General features: G+C 44.2%; 2 protein-coding genes across 2 annotated transcripts in view; both read left to right on the plus strand.

The window, feature by feature from the left end:
- LOC121718522 overlaps positions 1 to 20,000 on the plus strand; it is an 823,508-nt gene that overhangs the window by 562,415 nt on the left and 241,093 nt on the right. The window lies entirely within an intron of this gene.
- Positions 3,419 to 20,000, plus strand: part of zgc:136472 (uncharacterized protein LOC678514 homolog) — a 22,210-nt gene continuing 5,628 nt past the window's right edge. The window contains exons 1-9 of the mRNA XM_042104333.1: positions 3,419 to 3,753; positions 8,750 to 8,956; positions 12,079 to 12,212; positions 12,487 to 12,624; positions 15,615 to 15,722; positions 16,360 to 16,485; positions 17,348 to 17,545; positions 17,755 to 17,875; positions 18,411 to 18,592. Coding sequence (XP_041960267.1) covers positions 3,579 to 3,753; positions 8,750 to 8,956; positions 12,079 to 12,212; positions 12,487 to 12,624; positions 15,615 to 15,722; positions 16,360 to 16,485; positions 17,348 to 17,545; positions 17,755 to 17,875; positions 18,411 to 18,592 — 1,389 coding nt within the window. The 5' untranslated portion in view covers positions 3,419 to 3,578. The remainder of the gene's footprint in view (positions 3,754 to 8,749; positions 8,957 to 12,078; positions 12,213 to 12,486; positions 12,625 to 15,614; positions 15,723 to 16,359; positions 16,486 to 17,347; positions 17,546 to 17,754; positions 17,876 to 18,410; positions 18,593 to 20,000) is intronic.

Below are 20,000 nucleotides of genomic sequence, written 5' to 3' on the forward strand. Positions count from 1 at the left end.
TGTGCATGCTCACACACTCACACACAGACACACACACACATTACACACACAAGTGCACAATTTCAGAGATGCAAACAAACATATTTCATGTATAGGTAAACACACAGGCAAACACACACACAAAAACACACACACAGGCAAACACACACACATACACACACATCCCTATACTATACTGTGTCACCTATAAGCTTGGTGGTGTCATGACTGATAGAACTGTTTGATACTATGTTTCATGTGATCTCATGTGATAACTGATAGAACTGTTTGATAATCTCATGTGATAACTGATAGAACCTTTTGATACCATGTTTCATATGATCTCATGTGATAACTGATACAGTAGAACCGTTTGATACCATGTTTCATATGATCTAATGTGATAACTGATAGAACCGTTTGATACCATGTTTCATATGATCTCATGTGATAACTGATACAGTAGAACCGTTTGATACCATGTTTCATATAATCTCATGTGATAACTGATAGTCCTGTTTGATACCATGTTTCGATCTAATGTATGTATGTATGTATGTATGTATGTATGTATGTATGTATGTATGTATGTATGTGTGTGTATATTTACTTTAGTTCATCTTCTCATGTTTGGACTGGACACCGATGACCAAATGACGAATACAAATAATTCCAATCAATTAATCAAATCAACTAATGAATGATTGAACGAATGAATCCATCAGTTAATCAATCAAATCAACTAATGACTGAATGAATGAATGAATCAATCAATCAATCAAATCAACTAATGAATGAATGAATCAATCAATCAATTAATCAACCAAGCATCTTAGAGACCCACATAACAATCTGGCCAATTACAAAGCATATTAGAGACCCACATGACCATCTGGCCAATCACAAAGCATCTTAGAGACCCACATGACCATCTGGCCAATCACAAAGCTTCTTAGAGACCCACATGACCATCTGGCCAATCACAAAGCTTCTTAGAGACCCACATGACCATCTGGCCAATCACAAAGTTTCTTAGAGACCCACATGAAGATTTCACCTGGAATTGTGTCTTTCTGAAGAGTTCTTTTGTAAACTTTAGATTATGTGTGTCATTATGTGTGTGTCTGTGAGTTTGTGTGTCTGTGAGTTTGTGTGTGTGTGTGTGTGTTCTTTTGTATTGTGTTGGGGGGTGAGGGGTTGTGTGTGAATGTGAGTGAATGTGTGTATGAGAAAGCGTACATGTGTATGTGTGTGTGAGAGTGAATGTGTGTATGAGAAAGAGTACGTGTGTGTATGTGTGAGTGAGTGATATCAGTATTTGGTTTGAAGGTCTTTGGCACCACCTAGTGGTGCAGCCGTGGCATCATTTTCAGACACATTTGCTGCTCCAATACTGATACATAAGAGAAATGGGTCTTGTGTTTAATACTGATACATAAGAGAAATGGGTCTTGTATTTAGAGAAATGGGTCTTGATACTGATACATAAGAGAAATGTGTCTTGTATTTAGAGAAATGGGTCTTAATACTGATACATAAGAGAAATGGGTCTTGTATTTAATACTGATACATAAGAGAAATGGGTCTTGATACTGATACATAAGAGAAATGTGTCTTGTATTTAATACAAATGCATAAGAGAAATGGGTCTTGTATTTAATACTGATACATAAGAGAAATGGGTCTTGATACTGATACATAAGAGAAATGTGTCTTGTATTTAATACAAATGCATAAGAGAAATGGGTCTTGTATTTAATACTAATACTGTATTTAGGGGAGCCACAATGAACAGTAAACACAATCAACAAGAAATAACAAATAAACATCACCAATCAAGAAGGAGAAGAAATATATATTATGAAGTAATTGTTGCGGTGCCTTTATTTTATGAAATCTTGTCAGATATGTGAAAGTCAGACATGTGAAAGCCGGTGCCTGGCGTGTGTGTGTATTTGAATGCAGTAAAGCAATTCGTTACACTCGTTATACTTCCTGACACTGAGGCCGTCGGCCCGCCGGCCCACAGTTGCAAGGGTGGTTTTTCCGCTCTCAGGCGCTAGGGGGAAGCGAGACGGCCGCCATTCAACATGAAAAAAGTCATATAACCATTCCAATGACTCCGAAGCTGTTAAATTAAGCTAAAAAAAACCCTGCATATTAAGCTAAAAAAACCTCCATAGTTCGCCTTTAAATTAATGCAGCCGTAACAAATTATGTAACAATTTGCCATTTACCCCTATGAGATTACATTTATGATCATACAGTATGACGTTTTTTGTGAGTAAATCAGGAAATTCAATTATAAACAAGGTAAAAAAAAGAAAAAACATTTTTGATCATTATTGATGCTTATTTCTTAGAACTGCAAGCGTAGGGGGCGCTGTGGCGCAGCAAGCTACAGTACAGCACCCGTACCATATACGGGTTTGAGCTGGGGACCCAGGTTTGAATCTGACCTGCGGTCATTTCCCGATCCCACCCCATCTCTCTCTCCCACTTGCTTCCTGTCTCACTCTCCACTGCCCAAATAAGGCAAAAAAGGAACTCGGTCCTCCTTCGGTCAGCGTGGTCTAGCTCTCGAGGGTGTGTTCGACTCGTTGTCATGGTGAAATAGACCCTGGGTTGAGATAGCTCTGGAATTACGCTTGTACGCACCTTACCTGTCTGATACACAACACACCTTACCTGTCTTACACACCTTACCTGTCTGATACACAACACACCCTACCTGTCTTACACACCTTACCTGTCTTACACACAACACACCCTACCTGTCTTACACACAACACACCTTACCTGTCTGATATTCAAACACACCTTACCTGTCTGATACACAACACACCTTACCTGTCTGATACACAACACACCTTACCTGTCTTACACACCTTACCTGTCTGATACACAACACACCCTACCTGTCTTACACACCTTACCTGTCTTACACAACACACACCTTACACCTTAAGAAGATCAGACCTTATCTGACACAAGATTCCACACAATGTCTTGTACAGGCCATGGTCATCTCCAAGCTGGACTACTGTAATTCACTGTCGGCTGGCCTACCTGCCTGTGTAGTAAGATCATTACAGCTGATTCAGAATGCTGTAACATGACTGGTCTTCAATCAGCCAAAGAGGACACATGTAACTCCTCTCCTAGTTACTCTCCACTGGCTCCCTCTAGTGTCCAGAATTACATTTGACACAAACCCTTCCCAGCCTTCAAGTCATGAACTCCAAAGGTCAGACTGATATCTCCCTACAAGCCAAAGTGCAGACTGATATGTTCTCCCTACAAGTCATCAAACCTTGACTTCCCTATTTATTTCTCTCTCTCCTTCCCTCTCTCTCTACCTCTGCCAATCTCTCTCTCCCTCCCTCTCTCTCTCTCCTTCCCTCTCTCTCTACCTCTGCCAATCTCTTTCTCCCTCCCTCTCTCTCTCTCCTTCCCTCTCTCTCTCTACCTCTGCCAATCTCTCTCTCCCTCCCTCCACCAATCTCTTGTTTCCACACACTTTCCCCCACGCCTCTCCCTTGTACGTGAGTGAGTGTGTGAGTGTGTGAGAGGGAGAAGACAGACGTGCTGGTGTTGACATGGCGAGTGTGTGGCGTGCGGTGTGTGTTCTCCTCTGTCTCAGCGCGTGTGTGTGGGACCGAGTGTGTGTGGACGCAGAAGAGGAGATCCCAGAGGAGAATGACGTCCTGCGACTCAAGAAGAGCACCTTTGACCAGGCCCTCAAACGCTACCCCAAACTCCTCGTGCACTTCTGTAAGTATGTGTGTGTGTGTGTGTGTGTGTGGTGTGTGTGTGTGAGCACCTTTAACCAGGCACTCAAATGCTACCCAAAACTCCTCGTGCACTTCTGTAAGTCTCTGTGTGTGTGTGTGTGTTTGTGTGTGTGTATGAATGAGTATATATATATATATATATGTGTGTGTGTGTGTGTGTGTGTGTCTGTGTGTGTATGAATGAGTGTGTGTGTGTGTGTGTGTGTGTGTGTGTATGAATGAGTATAAGTGTGCATGTGTGATTAACTCTGTATGTGTGTGTACTTGTAATAGCTGACTGTGTGTGTGTGTGTGTGTTCAGTTCAGTTTAGTTCAGTTCAGTTAATTTTATTTTCCCAAAGGGAAGCTTGTCTCGCAGTCAGGTACACATAAATAGCACAAGATACACAAAGACACAAGATGGGGTAAAAGACACAGATAATATAAGTTTAGAAGGTTAAGAAAGAAAATAAGAAAGAAAGAAACTGTCTTATCAATCTATGTTTCTGACAGATGCTTATCAGAATCGTTTCTGTGCAATAAAGCAAAATTGTGCAAATTTAGCAGGCGTATTGCACTAGAAATAAAATATTTTTTTGTCCTATTGGACTTACAAAATGGGACTCTTAGTCTCCGGCCTGAGGGAAGAGCTTCAAATCACTAGCCTATGTGTATATGAATGAGTATATATGTGTGCATGTGTGTGTGAGTTACTATTAGTGCACTTGGCTAATTCTGTATTTGTGTGTACGTCTAATAGCTGCTGTGTGTGTGTGTGTGTATGAATGAGTATATATGTACATGAGTTACTATTAGTGCACTTGGCTAATTCTGTATGTGTGTGTACGTCTAATAGCTGCTGTGTGTATGCGTGTATGTGTGTGTATGTCTAATAGCTGTTGTGTGTATGTGTGTCTGTGTGTGTGTGTATGTGTTGCTTTGGGGAAAATGTTCAATTTGATTGATATACCACAAATCTGAACAGTGTATGAGTGTGTATGTATGTGTGTGTGTGTGTGTGTGTGTGTGTGTGTGTGTGAATATGAGTGAGCATGCGTTATCTCGGTGACTGGCGATAAAGGGAGATTAAAGGGACAAATTAAAGTCAAAGTGTTCGGGCTGATATGAGCACAATGAAACAGCTGAGTTAGCAAAACGATCTCAACAATGAAAAGGGCCCACTCAGCATAATCACTAGCCTATGCTAGGCTAACCTCGCTATATTACCCTATATGCCCACTCAGCATAATCACTAGCCTATGCTAGGCTAACCTTGCTCAGTGTAGTTACTACCCTATATGCTTCACTAACCTCACACTGCATAACCACTTGCATTTGTGTAACGGATGCCAGCTAGCTTAGCTATGCATGTGGAACGTTGGTAAACCTCACTCCCTGACGCATCAAGAGTACTGCTGGGGCCCCAGCTGTGGCGCAACTGGCTGGGACACCTGCACCGTATGCCGGCGACCCGGGTTCGATTCCCGCCCCGTGGTCCTTTCCGGATCCCACCTCTGCTCTCTCTCCCATTCGCTTCCTGTCACTCTCCACTGTTCTATCATTAAAGGCATAAAAAGCCCCAAAATATATGTGTACTTTAAAAAAAGTGAGTAGCCTGGGCTTTTAGCTCAATTGTCAGCACGCTCGACTTCTGATCTGAGATGCTGCTGTTCACGGGTTGAGTCCGCGGGTAGAGTTCAGCCCTGTACACGCCCGGACTCGAACCCGAATAGCAGCATCTCATTTTTCTCAGCAAGCCAGTCCTTGCCATAGTTCAGCATGCTTTTAGCATCAGCCATATGTTGTTGTCTTAGTGAGTTTCTACTAGCATGGAGTTTTCTTAGTGAGCCAGTCATTGCCACAGTTCAGCATGCTTTTAGCATCAGCCATATGTTGTTGTCTTAGTGAGTTTCTACTAGCATGGAGTTTTCTTAGTGAGCCAGTCATTGCCACAGTTTAGAATGCTTTTAGCATCACCTTCCATGGGGTTCACTCTTTATTACGACATCCCGTTATTACGACAACCCTCTATTACGACATACCGTTATTACGACATGCCTCTATTTAGACATGCCCCTACTCCGATTTTTTTTAGTACCGCTATTCCGACATTACCAATCCTCATTTTCAATTTATCTCTGCAGTTCCTGTATCCTATCAAATTCCAACATCCTAGATGCATGGATGAGCTGTAGTCATGTCATCTGCACCTGCAGCTACATCAACAATCCACCCGCCATCCACTCCAAACAATGTTTTTCCCAATAATTGATATCGGCACACATTTCAGTCAAACCTAGGTAATTTTGAACTAGCCATGTGAATTAATGTTACACATTATGTAAAACACAGGTAGCTCTCCTCATTTTATTCTCTAAGCTCTCAGGGGAAACGGTCGGAAACTCCATGCATCAAACAAACTCTGTGCATGCCGGCCACCTATTAATTGATTAATGGCCGTCAATTAATGGCCAATTGCGCAAAGACGGGCGGAATTCTTATAACCTGACTCTCGCCAGATGAATTTCCTTTCGCCTAGCGAGAGTCAGGTTAGAATTCTTACGCTCAAGTAGCCTAAACCACTTCAGTGAACGTTCAAATAACCCCCAGAGTTCAGTGTCCATCAGGGTGTTCAAACGATATGTGATATATATAAGTTGCTTATATTGCATTTTAGAGGACAATGATAAAGCCATGTGCAACGCATTTTGGCTTGCCAGCAGGTTGGATAAACTCAATTTACTACACAATAATGTAGGAATATATATTTTATATGTCATGCGTGAAGTTGTTGAATTGCACATAACATGTCTGCATATTTATTTAGTCAAAGTCAAAGTCAAAGTCAAAGTCAGCTTTATTGTCAATTTCTTCACATGTTCCAGACATACAAAGAGATCGAAATTACGTTTCTCACTATCCCACGGTGAAGACAAGACATATTTTTCCAATTTTAAGTCCACAGACAAACATAACATTCAAGTAAACAAAAAAGTAAGTAAATAAGTAAATAAGAGGGCACATATAATAATGAAAAAATAAGAGCAGCAAAATTTGGTTGAAATTGTGCGTAGACAGTCAATAAAATACTAGTGCAAAGTCAGGCCAATAAAAGGCTTGGGTAGTTCTGTTTGACCTAAGTAATAAAGAAAGTGGCATAGTGGTGCAAGTTATGTAAGAGCAGCAGAAGTGTTGTGTTTTCAGGACAACAACACCAAGTTGTAAAGTGTACAAGTGTGCAAGTGTGCAAGTGGAGTAGTGCAGGCGGCCATTGTGGGTCCAATGTCCAGGATGTTATGTAGCTGAGGGTGGAGGGGGGAGAGGAGGGAGAGAGTTCAGCATCCTTACAGCTTGGTGTATGAAGCTGTTGGTGAGTCTGGTAGTGCGGGAGCGCAGGCTTCTGTACCTCTTCCCAGAGGGCAGTAGATCAAACAGATTGTGAGCGGGGTGACTTGCATCACTCACAATTTTGGTCGCCTTGCGGGTGAGGTGGGTGGTGTAAATGTCCTTCAGGGAGGGGAGTGAAGCACCAATGATCCTTCCAGCTGTGTTCACTATGCGCTGCAGGGCTTTCCTGTTGTATTCAGTGCAGCTTCCGCCCCACACAGCGATACAGCTGGAGAGGATGCTCTCAATGGTGCCTCGGTAGAATGTGGTCATGATGGCTGGTGGAGCACTTGCTCGCCTGAGTTTCCGCAGGAAGTACAGGCGGCGCTGAGCTCTCTTCGCCAGTGATGCAGTGTTGGTGGTCCAGGAGAGGTCTTCACTGATGTGCACATTTAGTCTTCTTTCTCTCGACTCTAGGCTAGCGCATGCATTATCATGGCCCTATAATTGTGCAAAGACAGGCGGGATATCCGACGCTCCTTTTACAGTAAACCACTTCACAACGAACGTTCAAATAACCCCCAGAGTTCAGTGTCCATCAGTCCCAACATTTAGAAACATAATCGAAAAGTCCAAGCGTGAATTGGGTGTGTTTTGATTTTGAGAGAGACTGGAGAAGGGCCGTATGTCTCACAGCAACTGCGATTTATAACCGTGTTCCTTGAAGGCTATCCTTACCTCCAGATATCCACATCTAATGAGGGTCGGCGACTATCCAATACCCAATACTATTTGCAATACCCTCGATATACATATTGTTGGAAAGCTTAGTTTATGGCCGTTCATGTGAGTACAATAACTTAATTTTGTAAATTTTACCAAAACGACTGGTTTCGCCTTGCAGGGTCACATTTCATTTGTTGTCTTATCTTTTTTTATTCAAAACAATTTGTAGGTATCCATACTCAAGTCTAATTACCACCAAACACAAATAATCATCACCTAGGTTAAATCCTCTCTCTCTCTCCAAAATCTCTTCCTCTGAGATGCACACGCTATAGGCTATAATTTAGGCTACCCGATATTTCAAATGTGACTCTCTAATCAACTTGTTTAAAATTGATACACTGTTCAACGGAGCTGGTGTGTGAGGCGCACTCTTGGACTCCTTGAGACGTGACTAACCTTTCGGTTGAAGTTCTTGTGCGTAGGCTAGAATCCAATCCTGTTGCCCCTGCTATTTATCAATGTCGCCTTTTATTGTTTTTTGCCATGAATCATCTGAGCTGTGATGAAATCGTGTGTTGTTTAAAGTTGGGATTACGGTAGGCCTAGGCTATAGGCTACTGCCCATATTGGAATAAAAAAATAAAGGCCCACCCTAGGCCTAGGCTACTTCGCAAAAGTCCACTCCGTTGAAAAATTCTGGCTACGCCACTGTTAATGACCTCCTGTCGGAATGGCAGGACGTTTGAAAAAAAAGGTCAAGTGTCGCTACTCCGACAATGGAAAAAAAATTGTCGCAGTAGTGGGACGCTTGAAAATTAATGTTAATGGCGCCACTTAGACAATTAGACGCCAATGTCTAAGTAGCGGCATGTCAGAGCTGCATGTAACCACCTTCCATAACCTCTTTAACTCTCTTTTCTGTCCCTCTGTGCTTCCCATAGATGCACCACTGTCAGGCGAGTCCATGAGTTCCATCATGGAGTTCTCAAAGGCCTCTGCCCAGCTGAAGGAGACGACAAGCACCATTACACTGGCCGGAGTGGACGTGTCCAAGGAGAAGGAGTTGGCAGCGCAGCTCAACGTCACGGCCATCCCTTCCATACGCCTGTACCTGTCGGCTGACAAACACAACCCTGTACACTGCCCTGGTAAGACTAGAAACAGTGCTAAAATCAGGATAACCTGAGCCTTTGCCCAGATAATGCTAGGCTAACCTAATGAAACAATAGTCTGCTAATCCTGACGACACAGCTAATGCTAAACTAACCTGATGAGGTAATAATCTGATAATGCTGACGACACAGCTAATGCTAGGCTAACCTTAAACAACAGTAGGCTAATCCTGATGACACAGCTAATGCTAGGCTAACCTTAAACAACAGTAGGCTAATCCTGATGACACAGCTAATGCTAGGCTAACCTGAAACAATAGTCTGCTAATCCTGTCGACACAGCTTATGCTAGGCTAACCTTAAACAACAGTAGGCTAATCCTGCTGACACAGCTAATGCTAGGCTAACCTTAAACAACAGCAGGCTAATCCTGATGACAAAGCTAATGCTAGGCTAACCTGAAACAACAGTCTGCTAATCCTGTTGACACAGCTTATGCTAGGCTAACCTTAAACAACAGTAGGCTAATCCTGATGACACAGCTAATGCTAGGCTAACCCTAAAGAACAGTAGGCTAATCCTGCTGACACAGCTAATGCTAGGCTAACCTTAAACAACAGTAGGCTAATCTTGCTGACACAGCTAATGCTAGGCTAACCTTAAACAACAGCAGGCTAATCCTGATGACAAAGCTAATGCTAGGCTAACCTGAAACAACAGTCTGCTAATCCTGTTGACACAGCTTATGCTAGGCTAACCTTAAACAACAGTAGGCTAATCCTGATGACACAGCTAATGCTAGGCTAACCCTAAAGAACAGTAGGCTAATCTTGCTGACACAGCTAATGCTAGGCTAACCCTAAAGAACAGTAGGCTAATCCTGATGACACAGCTAATGCTAGGCTAACCTGAAACAACAGTCTGCTAATCCTGATGACAAAGCTAATGCTAGGCTAACCTGAAACAACAGTAGGCTAATCCTGATGACACAGCTAATGCTAGGCTAACCCTAAAGAACAGTAGGCTAATCCTGATGACACAGCTAATGCTAGGCTAACCTGAAACAACAGTCTGCTAATCCTTATGACACAGCTAATGCTAGGCTAACCCTAAAGAACAGTAGGCTAATCCCGATGACACAGCTAATGCTAGGCTAACCTAAAACAACAGTAGGCTAATCCCGATGACACAGCTAATGCTAGGCTAACCTGAAACAACAGTAGGCTAATCCTGATGACACAGCTAATGCTAGGCTAACCCTAAAGAACAGTAGGCTAATCCTGATGACACAGCTAATGCTAGGCTAACCTGAAACAACAGTCTGCTAATCCTTATGACAAAGCTAATGCTAGGCTAACCTTAAACAACATTAGGCTAATCCTGCTGACACAGCTAATGCTAGGCTAACCCTAAAGAACAGTAGGCTAATCCCGATGACACAGCTAATGCTAGGCTAACCTAAAACAACTGTAGGCTAATCCCGATGACACAGCTAATGCTAGGCTAATCCTGATGACACAGCTAATGCTAGGCTAACCCTAAAGAACAGTAGGCTAATCCTGATGACACAGCTAATGCAAGTCGAGGCTGTGGCATGTGTGTTTTATATTTATCTGTTCAATTAATGTGTGTGTCTATTGCATGTCTGCAAAATGTGTGTGTGTGTGTATTAAATGGTTAAAACACATGCGTGCGTGTGTGGGTGTGCATATTAAGTGGTTGCAACGTGTGTGTGTGTGTGTGTGTGTGGAGCTGGCGCTCTCTGTGCAATGATGTGTGTGTGTACATATTAAGTGGTTGCAACGTGTGTGTGTGTGTTGGCGCTCTCTGTGCAATGATGGGGTCAACACATGCGTGTGTGTGTGTTGGCGCTCTCTGTGCAATGATGGGGTCAACACATGCGTGTGTGTGTGTGTGTGTGTGTGTGTGTTGGCGCTCTCTGTGCAATGATGGGGTCAACACATGCGTGTGTGTGTGTGTGTGTGTGTATGATGGGGTCAACACATGCGTGTGTGTGTGTGTGTGTGTGTGTATGATGGGGTCAACACATGTATGTGTGTGTGTGTGTATGATGGGGTCAACACATGCGTGCGTGTGTGTGTGTGTGTGTATGATGGGGTCAACACATGCGTGTGTGTGTGTGTGTGTGTGTATGATGGGGTCAACACATGCGTGTGTGTGTGTGTGTGTGTGTGTGTGTGTGTGTATGATGGGGTCAACACATGCGTGTGTGTGTGTGTGTATGATGGGGTCAACACATGCGTGTGTGTGTGTGTGTGTGTATGATGGGGTCAACACATGCGTGTGTGTGTGTGTGTGTGTGTGTGTGTGTATGATGGGGTCAACACATGCGTGTGTGTGTGTGTGTGTGTATGATGGGGTCAACACATGTGTGTGTGTGTGTGTGTGTGTATGATGGGGTCAACACTTGCGTGTGTGTGTGTGTGTATGATGGGGTCAACACATGCGTGTGTGTGTGTGTGTGTGTGTGTGTGTGTGTGTATGATGGGGTCAACACATGCGTGTGTGTGTGTGTGTGTGTATGATGGGGTCAACACATGCGTGTGTGTGTGTGTGTGTGTGTGTGTGTGTATGATGGGGTCAACACATGCGTGTGTGTGTGTGTGTGTGTATGATGGGGTCAACACATGTGTGTGTGTGTGTGTGTGTGTGTATGATGGGGTCAACACATGTGTGTGTGTGTGTGTGTATGATGGGGTCAACACATGCGTGTGTGTGTGTGTATGATGGGGTCAACACATGTGTGTGTGTATGATGGGGTCAACACATGTGTGTGTGTGTGTGTGTGTGTATGATGGGGTCAACACATGTGTGTGTGTGTGTGTGTGTGTGTGTGTATGATGGGGTCAACACATGCGTGTGTGTGTGTGTGTGTGTGTGTGTTCCACGTGTGTGTGTGTGTGTTCCACGTGTGTGTGTGTGTGTGTGTTCCACGTGTGTGTGTGTGTGTTCCACGTGTGTGTGGGTGTGTGTGTGTGTGTTCCACGTGTGTGTGTGTGTGTTCCACGTGTGTGTGTGTGTTCCAGCTCTCAGAGACGGACTAAGTGGCGGCAGCAACAGACAGCTCAGACAGAAACGATTATGTGTGTGTGTTCCACGTGTGTGTGTGTGTGTGTGTGTGTGTGGGTGTGTTCCAGCTCTCAGAGACGCTGACGCCATCCTGACCTGGCTAAAGAGGAGAGAGGGCCCCAGTGCTGATGTCATCGAGGGCCTCGGCCAATTAAAGGACTTCAGCGAGTCACATGATCTGGCAGTGCTGGGACTGTTTAAGGTAGGACCTCACATTCTGAAAATATACACACATAACGCTGTGTGTGTGTGTGTGTGGGGGGGGGGGGTTCAAGTGTATGTGTGTGGGTTTGTGTATGTGTGTGTGTGTGTGATGGGTATGTTCTTTATTTGGTTTGTGGATTCAAATAAAGAATTCAAATATGTGTGTGTGTGTGTGTGTGTGTGTGTGTGTGTGCGTGTGTGTGCGTGTGCGTGTGCGTGTGCGTGTGCGTGTGTGTGTGTGTGTGTGCGTGTGTGTGTGTGTGTGTGTGTAGGACCTTGAACAGGGGATGGTCCAGGTCCTCTTCTCTGTTGCAGCTGAGGTGGCGGATCTCCCGTTTGGAGTCACACACAGCAGTGATGTCTACACACACTACAACATCAACACAGACTGTGTGTTACTGCTCAAAAAGGTACACACACACACACACACACAGCAGTGATGTCTACACACACTACAACATCAACACAGACTGTGTGTTACTGCTCAAAAAGGTACACACACACACACACACAGCAGTGATGTCTACACACACTACAACATCAACACAGACTGTGTGTTACTGCTCAAAAAGGTACACACACACACACACACACAGCAGTGATGTCTACACACACTACAACATCAACACAGACTGTGTGTTACTGCTCAAAAAGGTACACACACACACACACACAGCAGTGATGTCTACACACACTACAACATCAACACAGACTGTGTGTTACTGCTCAAAAAGGTACACACACACACACACACACAGCAGTGATGTCTACACACACTACAACATCAACACAGACTGTGTGTTACTGCTCAAAAAGGTACACACACACACACACAGCAGTGATGTCTACACACACTACAACATCAACACAGACTGTGTGTTACTGCTCAAAAAGGTACACACACACACACACACAGCAGTGATGTCTACACACACTACAACATCAACACAGACTGTGTGTTACTGCTCAAAAAGGTACACACACACACACACACAGCAGTGATGTCTACACACACTACAACATCAACACAGACTGTGTGTTACTGCTCAAAAAGGTACACACACACACACACACACACACACAGCAGTGATGTCTATACACACTACAACATCAACACAGAATGTGTGTTACTGCTCAAAAAGGTACACACACACACACACACACACACACAGCAGTGATGTCTACACACACTACAACATCAACACAGACTGTGTGTTACTGCTCAAAAAGGTACACACACACACACAGCAGTGATGTCTACACACACTACAACATCAACACAGACTGTGTGTTACTGCTCAAAAAGGTACACACACACACACACACACAGCAGTGATGTCTACAAACACACACACACACACACACAGCAGTGATGTCTACAAACACACACACACAGCAGTGATGTCTACACACACACACACACACACACACAGCAGTGATGTCTACACACACACTGCAACATCAACACAGACTGTGTGTTAATGCTCAAAAAGGTACTCACACGTGTGTACACACACACACCACACACACACATACACACACACACACACACACAACAACATCAACACAAAGTGTGTTTTAATGCTCGAAAAGGTACACACACATTTGAATGCTTTTATTTGGTTCTGAAAGGCAAGCAAGGAAAACAAGATCCAAATACTCTTGGAAGAGTCATTAACAGTGGCGGAACAAGTCAGAGCCGGGCCGGGGGCGGGGCACATGACCGGGCCCTTTATTAAACTCATCATAACATAATTTTACAACATACACATGCCCGCAACAGCGGGTCTTACAAGCATCAGCGCCACGGAGAGCAACTATGTAATTTTGAAGTCCATCGAACGTACATGAAGTGTAACCAAGAGAACAACAACAAAAACATTAGGCTACATGACCCCTAATAATAAAACAACAATAATACGCAGCACTATTTAAAGGGCCGACGAGCCTTGCGCACCGCGAACTCGTCCACATTTTCTTTGCTCTCTCATTCTCTATGGACAACATGGCAAGTCCACTCAGTCTCTCCTGTCCCACTGTGCTCCTCAAGTGCTTTTTAATGATCTTTAACTTGGAGAATGAGCGCTCAGAGGTTGCAACGGCGACGGGAAGAGTCAAAAATAAATCTCACCGAATGCAGAAGTTACTGCTGGGTGGTTGCATTGGCGGAGCGAGGGGGTGGCTTCAGGGGCTCAAGCCCCGAATCTCTTTTCAAAAGCCCCGAATCTTTTTTTGTATGTGTTTTCAATTTCCAACGATTCTAATTTCTAATTTAACTTCCCGTCGGTTTCTCTATAAATGTTACAAAATGTAGCCTACTATTACTGAGCAAATATCTCTTACTTTCAAAGCCTAATATTGACAGATAATCTGATTTCCCACACGATGAGTTTAGGCAGATGAGTTTTTGCCAGAGCCGAGATGTAGCGGTTTACGTCATAAACCTGGCAGGAACGTTCAGAGCGGCGCAGTCAGTTTAAACAGCAAGCCGGTAAGAAAAACTATTGTCAAGACATTAGGCAATTAGGCTACTGTACCCCGGAATACAAAAATAAACTTCAGAAAGACAGAAAGTTTGTTGTAGGCCTACTGTATTCTGTAGTCTCAATGACCGAATCAGTAGGCTTATATACCTGTTGTCAGTTGAGTTCGTTCAATTCATTTATTGTAGGCTAGTAGCCTAGGCAAATATGAAACGGAGATGTAACGTGGCTACCTGCGGGATTTTGAACTTGCATGTTTCATGCATTTTAGGGCAGAAAATACCATGAGATTGATGTGTTCTCCATTTGAGGAACGTAATCAATTGCGGACGTACACAGACAGCTCAGACACAGAGCGCATATAGGCCTAGGTTAGGCTACTTTCACTTTCTAGAGCGCATTCATTAGGCTACGTAAAAGATGCTTCATACCAAAACAACGATCAAACATTATCAAATGTATCATGACGTGTTGTCACAAAGACTTACTCCAATTAGAAAATCAAAACCAAATGAAAAGAAACCGTTTGCATGATCTTAGCTCCTCCGGCCTTGTGCCTTGGGAGAGGCCCGTCCCACCTTACCCGGAGGTGGGGGAGGGGCGCCCTCGAGTCGCACTGGGCCCCTGCGGGTGCCGCACCCCCTCAAGCTCCGCCCCTGGTCATTAATAAGGTGACAGGTCTACATGGCTCACATGCTTTTACAGGTCCATCCATTTATAATACTCAGCACATTAAGGAACAACAAAACATCTCCGTCTCCATATTTGCATGCTCACACACACACACACACTCACACAGAAACACACACACTCACTCACACAGAAACACACACACACCAACAGCACACACAAACACAGACACAGAAACATGCACACATACAGAAGTAAAGTTTAAAGACTGTGTGTGTGTGTTGCAGGGTAAGCTGGACAGTAAGCTAGAGATGAGTGATGACATCACTGCAGAGGCTCTGACTGACTTCATCAGAATCCACGAGTTTGACCTGGTCATGGAGTACAATGGAAAGGTACGCACACACACACACGCATGCACGCACACACACACGCACACGCACGCACACACATATACATACACACATGCGCACACTCACACACACACACACACACGCACGCACACATATGCGCACACACACAAACGCATGCACACACACACACGCATACACGCATGCACGCACATGTGCACACGCACACACACACACGCATGCACGCACACACACACGCACGCACACACACGCACGCACGCACACACATGTGCACACACACACATACATACACACATGCGCACACTCACACACACACACGCACGCACACATATGCGCACACACACAAACGCATGCACACACACACACGCATACACGCATGCACGCACATGTGCACACGCACACACACACACACACTGCAAACACTAAAGGGCTTGATGCCAAGTTGTATTTTTGTCTGTTTATTTGTCCTAGTAAAAGTGACCCATATCCGATAAGGCCGTCGACACACAACACTTGAAATAACGTGTGTTTACAACATGGCTCACTCACTCACTCATTCACTCTCGTATCACACACACACACACACACACACACACTCTCTCTCTCTCACACACACACACACACACACACACACACTCTGACACCCTGTTGTGTGTGTTAGACCGCTCCTCAGATCCTGAACTCTGTGGTGAAGAATCACCTGGTGCTCTTCATCAACAAGACGGAGGAGAGCTTCACACACACACTCAGCGAGTTCCACAACACGGCCACACACTTCCGGGGTCAGGTACGTACGTGTGTGTGTGTGTAGATAGATAGATAGATAGATACTTTATTGATCCCCAGGGGAAATTCAAGGTCTCAGCAGCATACATACAACACAAACACATTCTTTAACAGCAGAAAGAGTAATTAAAGTATATAATATAAAAACACAACTAAGCAATAAGGACAGTAGAAGATAAAGAATATGCTAAATATAATAAAATACAAATTATGCTAACACTTAATACAATATATAAAAATATACTAAAATACAAATTACATTTTAGTACATTTTAGCTTAGCCAGTTAGCTTAAGCCCCATCACAAACACAAAACAAATTAGCCAGTTAGCTTAAGCCCCATGCTGCCACCATATTACCACTATAAACATCCAAATACCCTTAACCAACCTAGGCATGGTCTAGGCATGGTCTAGGTTGGTCCGTCACGTTGATGCGGACTGAACCATAACCATAAAAACCTTAGCCAAGTACCATCAACCTAGGCACAGTCCATCACAAACACAAAAACAAATGAGCCAGTTAGCTTACCTTAGCTTGCACCCCAGGAAGGGTGTATATATAGTTAGGAACAAAATTATTAACACACACTAAATCTTCTTTAGTGTGTGTGTGTGTGTGTGTGTGCAGGTCCTGTGTGTGCTGATTGACACTGATGAGCCGCGTAACGGCCGTTTGATGGAGTTCTTCTGAAGTGTGTGTGTGTGTGTGTGTGTTTGTGTTCGTGTGTGCGTGTGTGTGTGTGTAGGTCCTGTGTGTGTTGATTGACACTGATGAGCCGCGTAACGGCCGTGTGATGGAGTTCTTCTGAAGTGTGTTTGTGTGTGTGTGCGTGTGTTTGTGTATGTGTGTGTGTGTGTGCAGGTCCTGTGTGTGTTGATTGACACTGATGAGCCGCGTAACGGCCGTGTGATGGAGTTCTTCCGGGTCCGGTTCGAGGAGGCTCCGCTCGTGCGCATGGTCAACCTGACGGATGGACGACAGTACCAGCTGCACTCACACACCGTGGACACACACACCCTCACACACTTCACCCAGCAGTACCTGGAGCACAAGGCCAAGGTGATCACACTCACACACACCCTCACACACTTCAACCAGCAGTACCTGGAGCACAAGGCCAAGGTGAACACACACACACACCCTCACACACACACTTCACCTAGGTATACCTGGAGCACAAGGCCAAGGTGATCACGCACACACACCCTCACTTCACCCAGGTATACCTGGAGCACAAGGCCAAGGTGTTAATGTGTGTGTGTGTGTAGCCCAGACTGCAGAGTGAGCCTATTCCAGAAGAATGGGACAAGCAGCCTGTGAAGGAGCTGGTGGGACTGAACTTTGAACCCGTCGCCTTCAACGAGAACAACAATGTCTTGGTGCTTTTCTGTATGTACACACACACGCCTTCAATGATCACAACCTCTTGGTGCTCACTGCAGTGTCTCCACTCTCTCCCACTTCCTTTTCACTTTCTCCTCCTACTTCCTGTTTACTCTCTTCCTACTTCCTGTTTACTCTCCTCCTATTTAATGCTTACTCACATCTTGTTTTACTCTCTTCCTATTTAATGCTTACTCACTTCCTGTTCACTCCTCCTATTTAATGCTTACTCACTTCCTGTTCACTCCTCCTATTTAATGCTTACTCACTTCCTACTTCCTGTTCTCTCATCCTATTTCCTACTTTCTCTCTTCCTACTTCCTGTTTACTCTCTTCCTACTTCCTGTTTACTCTCCTACTATTTTCTGGTCACTCGCCTTGTAGATCCTGTTCAGGCTCCTCCTGTTTATGCACCTCATACTTCCTCTTTACTGGCTCAATTTGCTTCCTGGTTCAGATGCAGCGTGGAGTGAGGAGAGCCGCGCCCTTTTCCTATTTCCTGTTTATGCCCCTCATACTTCCTGTTTGCTTCCTGGTTCAGATGCACCGTGGAGTGAGGAGAGCCGCGCCCTTTTCCCGCTGTGGGAGGAGCTTGCGCAGCGCTACCGTAACCATGACAACGTGGTGATCGCCAGGATCGATGTGACGGCCAACGATGTCAACATCAGACTACAGGAGAAGCCCCCGTCAATCAAAATCTTCCCTGCTGTTTATGCAGAAAGGGTGAAAGAGGACACACACACACACACACACACACACACACACACACACACACACACACACACACACACACACACACACACACACACACACACACACACACACACACACACACACACACACACACACACACACACACACACACACACACACACACACACACACACACACACACACACACACACACACACACACACACACACACACACACACACACACACACACACACACACACACACACACACACAGACAGACACACGGCAGCCGTGGCCCACTGGTTAGCACTCTGGACTTGTAACCGGAGGGTTACCGGTTCGAGCCCCGACCAGTGGGCCGCGGCTGAACTGCCCTTGAGCAAGGCACCTAACCCCTCACTGCTCCCCGAGCGCCGCCGTTGTAGCAGGCAGCTCACTGCGCCGGGATTAGTTTGTGTTTCACTAATTCACCGATTGGGTTAAATGCAGAGACCAAATTTCCCCCACGGGATCAAAAAAGTATATATACTTATACTATATATGTATATATATACTATATACTAATACTATACACACACACACACGCCCAGCTGAGGGTTACTGCGGAGATGGAATGTTTACACCTGAAGGTTACCATTGAGATGGAATGTTTACACCTGAACGTTACCGCTGAGATGGAATGTTTACACCTGAAGGTTACCTGAGGGCATTTATTGATTTGACAGACGATTCTATCACAGACCAGTTAGAGCAAGAGAATAACATTTAATCTTTTGGCGACTTACAGCAAGAGAATAACATTTAATCATTTGGCAGACGTTATGTTTTTATCCAAGCTGACTTACAGCAAGAGAATAACATTTAATCATTTGCTGACTTAGAGCAAGAGAATAACATTTAATCATTTGCTGACTTAGAGCAAGAGAATAACATTTCATCATTTGCAGACTTACACCAGGAGAATAACATTTAATCATTTGCTGACTTAGAGCAAGAGAATAACATTTAATCATTTGCTGACTTAGAGCAAGAGAATAACATTTAATCATTCGCTGACTTACAGCAAGAGAATAACATTTAATCTTTTGCTGACTTACAGCAGGAGAATAACATTTAATCATTTGCTGACTTAGAGCAAGAGAATAACATTTAATCATTTGGCAGACGTTATGTTTTTATCCAAGCTGACTTACAGCAAGAGAATAACATTTAATCATTTGCTGACTTAGAGCAAGAGAATAACATTTAATCATTTGGCAGACGTTATGTTTTTATCCAAGCTGACTTACAGCAAGAGAATAACATTTAATCATTTGCTGACTTACAGCAAGAGAATAACATTTAATCATTTGCTGACTTACACCAGGAGAATAACATTTAATAATTTGCTGACTTAGAGCAAGAGAATAACATTTAATCATTTGCTGACTTAGAGC

Source organism: Alosa sapidissima, chromosome 9 (assembly GCF_018492685.1).
Source record: "Alosa sapidissima isolate fAloSap1 chromosome 9, fAloSap1.pri, whole genome shotgun sequence".
Taxonomy (NCBI): domain Eukaryota; kingdom Metazoa; phylum Chordata; class Actinopteri; order Clupeiformes; family Clupeidae; genus Alosa; species Alosa sapidissima.